This window comes from Pararge aegeria, chromosome 20, assembly GCF_905163445.1.
Source record: "Pararge aegeria chromosome 20, ilParAegt1.1, whole genome shotgun sequence".
Taxonomy (NCBI): Eukaryota; Metazoa; Arthropoda; class Insecta; order Lepidoptera; family Nymphalidae; genus Pararge; species Pararge aegeria.
This window is the reverse complement of record NC_053199.1, coordinates 13,584,882-13,597,151: the sequence shown is the minus strand read 5'-3', so window position 1 is coordinate 13,597,151 and position 12,270 is coordinate 13,584,882. Positions and strand designations below refer to the sequence as shown.

Sequence of the window (12,270 nt, the reverse complement as noted above, 5' to 3'; positions counted from 1 at the left end):
ATATAGATAAAAGACAGTTCATATCTTACAACGTTTAATCGTTTTGGTATCTCTAATTATAACATAGCACATTATAAACTCAAACATCAAGCTATCTGAATTTATTGCACACTTTTACTTAACTCCCAAGAGATAACTTCTTTAATCTTCCCTTGACATTTCCGTTCGTACTCCTCGGTAACTCTATTTTTCACGCCATTTTATATGACCTTCCTTTTTTATCTCGGTTCCTGTCATTTTAAATTCCTACTACAACTTTTACCGACCATAGATTATGCATAATTTGGATCGTTCTGAACGTAGATACCTTTTTATCTTTAACCAAATGTACACACAAAGGCTGAATTGCTAACATTGATAAATCTTTGTTACTTTCCACCTATCCTTTGCAATAGATTAAAAAACCTACGCCTAGGTTTTTCGGAAAAAGCCGTTTTATCCAATCCAATTACCATACGTAACATATAACATAAATAAATAAGCTGGTGTCAAAAAGTTTATTGTCCAACTAACATCGATTAATATAATGATAACCGCAATCACAAAAACACGTGAGAAAAATATTTATTATGACAACATAAACAAAATTTATGATAGGCTTGTATCACTACGGATATGGAAATAAAATATATAGTACAGTTTTTATAACGGCTGCTTTGGAAATATGTGAAAATAAATATATAATAATTATTGCGCAGTGGGCAGCGAACCTGCTTTCTGAGTCGTGGCCGTGGGTTCGATTCCCACAACTGGAAAATGTTTGTGTGATTAACATGAATGTTTTTTAGTGTCTGTCTCTGTATATTATAAGTAATTATGTGTATTATATTCATAGAAATATTCATCAGTCATCTTAGTACCCATAACACAAGCTACGCTTACTTTGGGGCTAGGTGGCGATGTGTGTAATGTCGTAGTATATTTATTTATATGTAAAATAATATAACTAAATTTAAAATATAAATACAACATTGAAAATAATAGGTATTTTACCACTTATGGTTATAATATTTTTAACCACGAATTTCACTAATTAATAAAAGGTATGCAGGTACCGTAAACTATGTTAAATTTATTAGTATTCAATGAGAAGTTTCAGTGTAATATTCGGTAAAAGCGGCAGTCGGAATAGCCTTTTGGACTAGTTTCTTAGTGAATTATATTAATATGGCCATAAACTAAAATAAGAATTATCTCATAACTCGCATCTCACGAACAATAATTACCGTTATACGAGTACCTAAGTAGTGATAAATCCGACATCCATATAAAACGTGAGAAAACATATTAGCACCTTTCAAAAGTAAAAAGAACATAGAACAGTTATAAAAGTAGCAGGTCAAGTACGAGCCGGATTATCGTGGACTGCCCTACTATATTTTTTTTTTGTATCCTGTAATAATTCCGATACTAAGATTACCGTTACAATTTCCCTGCTAAATTGAAAGCCCTATTGTATGTTACTTTCGTAATTTTAGGCACAGTAATTTAGAACATATAAGGCTTTAAATATACAATAAAAAAATTGTGTATTAATGATGTACGGAACCCCAAAAAGAAGTAACTTTTTAAAAAAGTTGTTTTCGGCGCAAGAACGAAATGCGTACAAAACAAGCAACGCGGAAGTGTTGACCCAATAAACAAATTTAAAAATGGGTCTCATGATCTTCCATTGTCCGTGTGAACGTAGCACTGGCATCAGTCCAAGGCTTGAGGATGGAACGTGAACGATTGTCACCGAACAAAGACCTTAGCAGGAAATAATATGTCGAGCAAAAACCCTCCTTCCTTGTTCTCATCTTCATAGCCTTACTACAGTTAGACGACGAACATTTTCGTGCGCTTGACTGCCGCGTTCATGCATGCGATGACAAATGTGAATTTTATTATCTACGTAACATCAATCTCAATCAGCTAACCACGCTGACAAATCTGAAATTTATTATCTAAGTAACAACAACCGCAACCAGCGAACCACGCTGTAAAATATGATTGTATTAACTGCTTAACAACATCCGCACCTGGCTAACCAAGCTGACTAATGTAAATTGCATTATTTACTCAACAACAACCGCAACCGGCTAACCACACTGTAAAATATGATTGTATTAGATACTTAACAACATCCGCACCCGGTAAACCGAGATGACTAATTTGAGTTGCATTATCTACTTAACAAAAACCGCAACCGGCTAACCACGCTGTAAAATATGATTGTATTAGATACTTAACAATATCCGCACCCGGTTAACCGAGATGACTAATTTGAGTTGCATTATCTACTTAACAAAAACCGCAACCGGCTAACCACGCTGTAAAATATGATTGTATTAGATACTTAACAACATCCGCACCCGGCTAACCGAGCTGACTAATTTGAGTTGCATTATCTACCCAACAACTAACTCAACAAACCACGCTGAAAAGAAAATGTCTAAAAAAACAATTAAATACCTAGCAATAACTACAGCTTTTCCTTCTGCCAGAGGTTGCCTGTAAGAGATTCAATGCAGCAATAAGGCCGCCTTTGCATGCTTACAATTTTTGTTCTGTTGCTTATTCTATATTTTATGTATATTTCGATGTTTGTGAGCAATAAAGTATTTCTTCTTCTTCTTCTTCAATAACCAAGACAACTGGGACTTCGGCGCGTTTTTTTTTCAAGAAATTAAAAAGTTGAGTTGATAATAATATACTTTTTATGAAACTTTGACGCAGATTATAGGAATTCAAGCCCAATCAATGGTCATAACAAACGACTTACCGACTCGAATGAGCATAAATTAGTGCCATCGTCTGCGAAAGATTCCTTACTTATATGCTTTCATAATCCATTCGTTAATATTGAACTTACCAAAGCAAACGTTAAAATAATGTGTTTAAACAAATATATAAGACAAACTTTACAACACAATTCATGAATTTCCTAATGATGAAAAGTTGCTTGAAATCCGGCTCTGCTTTCATCTCTCACAAGAAAGAAGAATGAAAGTTAAATTGTAAAATGTTGATGTTGTAAAAATATTAACTGGTGAGTTTCTTCCCGGGTTCTTCGGTAGAGTTCTGAACCGGTAGTAGAGTCAGAATTTGAATTTTGAATTGTATATCATTGAATTCCGCATAGTAACCTATTTAACTCGTTACACAAAAGCTTGCTTGTAAAAAGTATTTTACTCATAATTAAATTAGAGACTCGAAGACTACTTTAAATTCGTATGATAACACGAACTCGAAACTAAGCAAGGTAATCGTTTTATCGCTCATAGGAAGTGCACTTCTTATGTACGACTTCGTATTACATTACCACGTAGGAAGGTGCATTATAAATAGTATGAGATATCGAACAATACACCCTCAGGTTAGTTTTGACAAAATTGAAATTAAATTAACTTTCAGTAGCATTTTTTTTAAGTTAGCCCTTTACTGCCATCTAACCTGATGGTAATGACAATGCAATCTAAGATGGTATCAAGCTAACCTGTTAGGGGTATGATAGTTATATTAAAACCATACCTATTAGGTTACTAGGGGGCATCGTTAAGGAACTTGGTGACACGTCGTTGTCGATAGGACGCGGCCCAGACCAGACCAGCGAAAATTCAGAAATAATAAAAACCTTATTATTTTCTGATTATTCTTTAATCCCTTCTAATATTATAAATGTGAATGTAAGTTTGTTTGTTACGCTTTCATGCAAAAACTACTAAACCGATCATCACGAAACTTTGTACACATATTCCTGAAGGTATTAGAAGTAATATAGGATGCTTCTTATACCGAAATTAAGCTCAGTTCTCTTGGGAGAGGGGACGAAAGTGTTTGAAGATTTTACACCAGGATTAGCTATCCTAAAAAAATAGAGTGCTGCCACATTTATGAGGCACATGTCGAAAAATAATAACAAAAGCGGACGAAGTCCCGGGCAACAGCTAGTAATAAATAAAAAATAAAAAAGCCTTTTATTCCATGCAAATAATATTACAAATAAAAAGAATGAAATAAAAAAATTGTGTCTATAAAGTTTACAATACAATTTCGTATTAACATTTATTTATTTTCTTTTATTATATTTATGAATTAATTTATTATTGGTTTTCATATTTAATTTGCAAGGAATTATTCTTTAATACCGAGTTTCAATTACAGAATAATCAGAAAGTAATAATTTGAAACTTATTTTAAGCGGAAAGTGTGGTGACGGCAGATTGCAGTTGTCGCCAACCTTCCTTCCCGCGGTTCTCGTACGAGGCGACTAAGGTAGAATAACGGAGAACGGGCAGCAGCGTCTTCTCTTCTACTACTACCATGTGCCGGAGTGTTGATTATGGGCAAACCCAACCGTTGAAACGGCGTTTTAATCCTGCATTGACTGTTATAGTTTATTGATTGATAGTAGGAACTCTTAAAGTTTTACAAAATTTAGATCACCCAGTCTTCTCGGATATCATTATCGTAGAAGAATGTCTGATGGAAAATTATGATTAAACTCGATATCATACATTCGATGCTCTGAGTCACAGACCAACAAAGAACCTTAACCTGGCTAACTACAACACCAAAAAGAATACAGAGGAAAGCGATGAGTAAACTCGTGGTCTAATTCCGAAGCAAGAGGCGTGACTTATACTTCCGCGATTCAAAGAAGTATACAATAGAATGAGAATTGCACGTTCGCGATTTGGAGCCAAAATGCACCTAATTAAACTAGTATTACAGCCGCAAATATTTAACTACAGATTTTTATTTTACAATCGTTCCGCTAGGAGCGCTGTTGGTAGAAATATTTGCGAATTTGAATTTTAAATTAAGGGCCTATAAGTTATTATTTTACTATGTAGTTACAGAACGTCGAATCGTATACTAAGCATACACGGCATCTTTATTACCTACCAAAATGGCACGCTCGCGACAAAGTAAAATGAGCTTAAAGTTCTTCTTTTTAAAGTCAGTACCTGTACTTAACAACTATTCATTGTAAAAACAACATCTCCTGAAGATGCTCCGGTTTCGGAGCGTAACGTGCGTAGAGGGTACATTGGCGAAGATCTGTTTGGTGTGGTGTATAAGGTCGAATAAATTATAAGTTACACCATACAGATTCTCCTGCATTTAGCGGAGTAGGTATATCAAATTAAGCTTAATTTTCATAGTATATCATGTAATTCCGCTAAGTAACGCCTGCTTCTATCCAATCAGTACTACTGATTTATAGCTCACAAACGTACCGCTGTGCTGGCACTAAGTGTGTTCACGAAATTAAGCTTTAAAACCAGGTGAATAAGGGCAGTTATTTTATCCACATCAAGTTTCTTAATTTCAGAGACCTGAGTAGCTGGCGGCGCATGACGTGAAAGTTTCCGCGAGACCTTCTGAGATTCTTCAGTGTAAGTGACTTGCTGATTCAGTGTAATCGCCAGTAAGTATAGGGGTTGCTGCAGTTTGGCAGTTTTAATGTGACGTTAGGGAACTCGAAAACGACTACGATAGCAAGGGTAAAATAATTTAGCCGGCTCTAGACATGTATCAATATGAATTTGCTCGACTTTATACCTGTATCCGTAACGATGACGCGTATCATCGTCGTATATATATATCGATGGGTGATGATACTCAGTCATGATACGCGGTCTGTAGCCTTAGTAGACCATTTGCTCGCTCGCAAATGAATCTTATTTATCTAAGGCACTGCAACAGTATTTAAATGCGATTGGGGTGAGTTCCAACCACCCACCAACCACCCCACCTCCCGAAAGTGAAGTCGAGCTTCTACCCAATGCGCCACCACCGCTTCCGTTCATTACATAGAGTCCACATGAAATTCTTCACAGTGAAAATAATCGAAAAATAATCGATCGAATAATCGAGTAATGTCCGTTTTCACTAAATCTAGGCATCGCCTGGCGATGTCTATTGAAAAAAAACGTTTCACCAACTCTTAGGTGATAACTATTGTTGAACAGTTTATTATTTAGGAATTGCCTTGTTCGCCGTAAGACCATTCAATAGAGAAAGAAAAAGAGAACACGATTTAATAAATAAATTGGTATTCACCAATGTGATGTGCGAAGACGATGTTTTCAGTCATAATCTGGCCATCGTTTTGAATATATCCTCTCTTTAATCCTAAATAACTTGCTTATTCTAACTAGTTCGTCGGCTCAGTGGTTAGAAAGTTCGATTAAAGATCACGTGGTTCTGGATTTGATTCTTACTACCTGTCGGGATTTTGAAAGGTGGCGTTTTCCAACACCGTTAAATCAATGCGACGGTACCGGTTCTTATCAAAAATTCAGTCGGATCCTTCAGGCTCGCTCGAGTAAGTTTTAACTAAATCACAAATCAAACCTTCAAAAGCTATATCTGATGGTTCAAGCGCACCAACGCATTTGAGCAGCGTGGTGGGTCAATGCTCTATAATCCGCTCCCCTTCAGAGGTCTGTGCCCAGCAGTGGTAAATCAATAGGCTGAGGTTCAAGATGATGACTCTTAAAAAAACAGTGATAGCCTATTTGTATTTAATTTCGGCAGAGTTGAAATCCCAGCGCGTATCTCTAACTTTTCTTAGTTATGTGCGTTTTAGCAACAAGCAATATCACTTTACCGTTAAAATAAAGAAAAAACATAGTGAGGAAACCTGCATGCCTGAGAGTTCTCCATAATATTCTCAAAGGCGTGTGAAGTCCACCAATTAACACTTGGCCAGCGTGGTGGACTACGGCCTATAGCCCTATACCCTTCTCATTGTGGGAGGAGACCCGTGCCCTGTAGTGGACCGGTAATATGATGATGAATCAGAATGATTTTGTTGTCGGTTTGTCTGTTACTGATTTGTATTTCGGTTCATTAGATACAGCCCGCTGACAAGACAGACGGTCGGACGGATGAAGACTAGACCAATGACATACGCCCCCATTATTTGCATTAATTACAGGATACGAAACCGTTATACCTAAAATGATTACAGTCATAGAATTGTCTCAAAATCGAATCTACCTATCTACCAGTTCATTAACAATGCAATCCATTGCCTAGTTAACTACTTAAATACGATATGAAAATTAACTTTCGAGTTGATTCATAAGTTGATGTAGGACGCGCCTCACCAAGGCGCAGTACTAAACAACTAATCAAATGGGGTCGACGCACTCCATCCCACTTTCCCCCTCGCAGAGATATTTTTGTATCATATATTCGTAATAATATTGGTATCAACGGAAATGATATTTAATTAAGTAGGTACGCGATTTTTTGACCTATCAATTCTTTCGTTTATTAATGTCTCATACACACAAGCCACCTCTGCCATAGATGAGAGGGATTCAGAGATAAGACCCTTAGACGCGTAACGAGAATGTTGTCTACTTATATCTCTTTAGAAAAAATACAAGTTACAGTTAGACATAATTAACTAGTGTGATTTGGTTTATTTTAAATGAGAATTTTTATTCGAAGACCCCCTAGGCGAAATTCTATAGCGTATGCTCTACATTTCTCGGTCTCCCTGGTGGAGTGGTGAGCGCTGGTGGGAGGTCTTGGGTTTAATCTCCTGTAGGGACAAGTTGGAAATTTATAATTTTTAGATTTTCTCTGGTCTTCTAGGTCAAGAGGCTGCGGCGATGGGAATATGTCATCAAGAGATTAGGCATACATGTTAAAATGGATTATATCTAGATACATGTAACGAGGACGAAGAAACAGCCTATGGAACATTTGCCACTTGAATGCGATGGGTCCTTAGGTAGCCAATGGATCTTCAGAATGTAGCTTATCCATAACCAGGCAATCATCACATTTCCAAAGGGAGTAAAGCATGGGGCCCGTAGGCAAGTGGTATAGATATGTAAAGATACATCCAGGGGCCTACCTCACCTTCCAAAGATTAGCATCATCTCACTAGCAGCATTGCAGATTCACACATTTGAAATTGATAAAGCAAAATATACCTGCATTGAAGTAATAAAAGAATTTTTTTTTTTTTCAAATTGGACTAGACCCTGATTTTACTTACATAATAGTGACTTATGTTAGTACCAAGTTATAAATAAAAATATCTACCAGTTTATAACTAGTACAGTACCTTAACTACTTATGTAAGAGAAAACCTTTCTCTTTGTTGAAATAAGGAAGTCATTCAAGTTAGTATCTATTTTCTATTTATCTAGTTACTGTGCAAATTTTACTAGCTTTTACTTTTGACTTCATGCACAAATACAAATTAGTCTTTGTTGCGTTCAGGATCAAATCTATACTTATATTAATAAATATAACAATATTATTAATCTAAAAGTGTTTCTTTATATAAATATCTGTTTATTTTGTAATAAAGTGCAGTGGTTGTGGTTGGTACAACTTTGTAGTTGTACCAACCACAACCACTGCACCAATTGTGATGAAATTTGGCACAGAGATAGCTTGTATCCTGAAGATCATAGAATACTTTTTATCCTTGAAAAATAGAAGGAAAATGATCCTTAACAATTTAAAAAGATTACTCAGCATCAAAATTTTTAGATAGAGACGTCTTGCATCCTGAAGGTATATTTTACTATACACAAATATACATATCCTGAAGGTAAACACTTTAGACTGGACACATAAATGGTCTTCTAAAACCGAAAAAAAACATCAGATTTGCACACAAAAGCTAGTATCTCTATGAAGGATAAAATCACATTGCTGTCATATTAAAAGTACATGCCAAAACAATTTCATAAAAAAAAACTATGACATTATTCCATTGTTTCAGCTGAAAGCCTGATAAGGTAGGTAAACACAAATTCACACAATAACACAGTCACAATAATGCAGTCTTCCATAAAAAAATACAATTATATATAATACAAAGTTTTAATACCTGCAAGCTGTTGGAAATTACACAAGATTAATGTGAATCTACTAACAAATAGTCACAGTATATACATTATTGTTTGAACTCATTATCTTTAATAGACAACAAATAAAATTTGCCAAAAATTTTATATTTAGTACAGATTTTTCAATTGCCATATTATGTTGTTATAACAGCAATTGTTTAGAAAAAACCGTGCAGTTCTTCGCTGTCGCTTGATGCTGTTGCTTGATGCTGTCTTTTAGATATTAGAATTTATGATAAATCTTTTAAATGGCATAACATCCAGCATTGATAAAAGTTTTGATTGGATAGTTTGGAAAACTAGGCAAAAGTAACTCAATGGTATTTATTTAGCATATAATTCAGCAAACTCCAAACCCTGTCTAACATTTTGCCAAAGTAAGAAATCTGCTTTGTAAAAAGCTGTTCCCAAACAGAGACCTAAACAGCCCAATAAAATCCTTGTTATCCAGGAGATGAGAAGTAAGCTTTCTTATTTTAACTAGAGTCAGAAAAGGAAATAATAAACAATATGATACATAAAAAAAAATACAAATGAAAAATTACAGAACTATTAACGTTCCAATAGGTTCTACATGCCAGATTCTAAATTAATTTTTTTGACGTTTCTTTGATCAAATTTGTGTACAAATGTTTTAGCACACAGCATTAATGGTCCAAAAAGACACTGAAGCTGTTTGGATAGTTTCAACATATGGATTGGCAAAATTCATAAAAATACTATTTAACTGTTGCCTACTACCCAAGTTTTGAACTAACTTCGCAATATTATTTGAGCAAAGGTCTTACAACTTGTACGCAAAACTCATTTAGTTTCAAATTTTCATATGTTTTTACGATACTCATATCGACATCACAGCTATTTGCGCAATTGGCAAGGTGAAGAAATTCAATAAGATAGTTAAATGTACAATCTTGCTGCTTACACTTGTATCATATAGTCTGAGTGCATAGTTTACTGCATAAAGTCTTTATCCCTATTTTTCGTAAGTGCTATACTGGGATAATAATAATTAGTAGGTTGTCCTCAGAGGTTGACAGTGTTTACACTTTAATAACGTCATGTTAATTCGAGCGTGGATATAACTGTTTCAAAGCGCAAGTTAACGGAAAAATTTGATTTGGAATTCCGCTTGCGAACTATAAAGATAAGTATTATTCCTGGTTCCTTTGGGATGTTTATAACAAAGGCATGAGCTTCTACTTACTTTTAATCGCGTTAGATTCCCGTTTCGTGCGGCATTAAAAATGTGATCGGCGGCTGTATTGAAATCCATAATGGTTTTCTTTGCGACGTAAAAACTCACAATTTACGAAAATCACATAGAAAATAACACTTTCTTTTTTTTTCGAAATTGCACTGTTTCACCACAACAAAGCAACCATAATATTTTTTTCAAAACACTCCGGCACCGAACACTCGCTTGTAATCGAACAGCTGCAGTCAGCCGCGGTCTAACACAATCTGCCACAGTGCAAGTGGACATAAAAGTATTTGGTTGTTAAGCGTGCTTCACACGATCGGACTCATACACATGTAGGGCCTGCCTCTAAAAATACCTCTGGAATGGCTCTTCTTACACAAAAATGACAACCGAAATCCACGCTACATTTGGCACAAAATTACTCAAAAAAATGATTATGTGTTTTAAGTTATTTAAGTTCCTTCAACACTCTACACTAGTAGCTGAAGCAAAATGGTGTAAACAATTGAATACAAAAAAACCGAGAACAGCGATTCCAATGATAATAATATAGGTCATTATATGAACTAGCTGTGCCGCACGGTTTCAGCCGATACTATGGATTATAATGTGATATTAATTACGATCGTCTAAATTTTCTTTCATTAGACTGATATTTCATATTTATGATTTATTTATGAATAACTGGGATTACAAACTTACTAATAAAGCATAAACAGTTAGAAGTGTTTTAGTAATCGCTGAAAAATATATTTGTAGGATGACAATCGAACCTTTCGTGAACTGTGTATCCATTATCTATTCGTTTATGGCAAATCTAACACTTACGAAGTAAATAAAACGTTCAAATGCTGGTTAATTTAATAGAATATAATTATAAGAAGGACTGCGTATTTTGGAATTCCCTACAAAAGATCTAGGTCCAGCAGTGGCCCTAAATCGGTTTAATTGATGATGATGGTTACGTAGTAATATTATATCCTGGTTGGATTTAATATAGTATACCTTAATATTACTAGATTTCCTCGCACACACTTTACCGTCCTTACAAAACTTGAACTGGAAAGAGCTTCTTAGTTGAGTTTTGGCGTTTAACAAAAATGCTTTTTATATTCTTGGTTAGGGCGTCATTGCTCTACATTAATGTTCAAGGGCACTTAATATCAGGTGATCAATAATAAAAACATTAATTTAAGGGCCAACAACTAAAAGTAATAAACTATTATTATTTTAAAGTTATGAATATTGTTTCGTTTTTTATAAAGATCGCATCGTGTAATAACTCTTTAAAACCATAGATACTAAACAGAGCTCAAAACAGAGCTATGAAATGTCAATTTGACAAAACTTCATAAGTTGCCACTATAGTACATTGTGCTGTTTTGGCACTACGAAAAGCCATAAATCAAAAGAAGAAGAAGAAGAAGTTGCCACTATGGAGGGTAGAGGTAAGGAGAGTCATCTGTGTATATGAAAAAGTGTCGTCAAAATGTATTAAATTAGGATGGCGCCACATTTGCATCAGGGTAACTCTTAAAAGAAGCGCCAAATATAAATAATGTTAGAGTAGGCTTGAAAAATAAACAAGGAAGTATGGAGATACAAGGAAGTAAGGTTATATTTACCACAATATTTTGTACAACGTAAGTTGTTGAAATTCTCAATAATTAACTACTTTAGTCGATAATGACATTAAATTTTTTAACTCGGCATACTTCAATTCATCTACGATTGCTACATTCATACCATACCCTGTGCATCCACCAGCGCCATTGTGGAGGATTTTTGAACTGTTATTTAGCGCATACACTGGACACTTTTTCAACTTTTCTCCCATATAAGATGACTCTCCTTACCTCTACCCTCCATAGTTGCCACTCAGATACAGGTGTGTTGCCAGCTCAGTTAAAGAAGTAAAGACCTGTTGCCAGGAACAGTTCACAGTACTGTACTTTTTGCAGATACAATAACAAATACTTTTTGACCGATAAACTTGTTAAGCCTAAGCTTCAGCTGTAGTTCTAGATTATTATTCAGTTTAGAAAAGAAAAAGGCCTAACGGCTTAAACGTTCTGTTTTGACGTTATATTTTGAAAGTGCGGCGTCAAACCATAGACAATTTTTATAGTTTATTCTAAATTTATTGCTTCTTGAAATCTTTGACCCTTGCAGAGTGAATGAATGATGGATGGA

General features: G+C 35.0%; 1 protein-coding gene across 1 annotated transcript in view; it reads right to left on the bottom strand.

The window, feature by feature from the left end:
• Window positions 1-10,336, bottom strand: part of LOC120632519 (protein fem-1 homolog CG6966) — a 99,808-nt gene extending 89,472 nt beyond the window's left edge. Inside the window, exon 1 of the mRNA XM_039902337.1 lies at window positions 10,081-10,336. Coding sequence (XP_039758271.1) covers window positions 10,081-10,149 — 69 coding nt within the window. The 5' untranslated portion in view covers window positions 10,150-10,336. The remainder of the gene's footprint in view (window positions 1-10,080) is intronic.
• Between the last annotated feature and the right edge of the window lie 1,934 nt (window positions 10,337-12,270).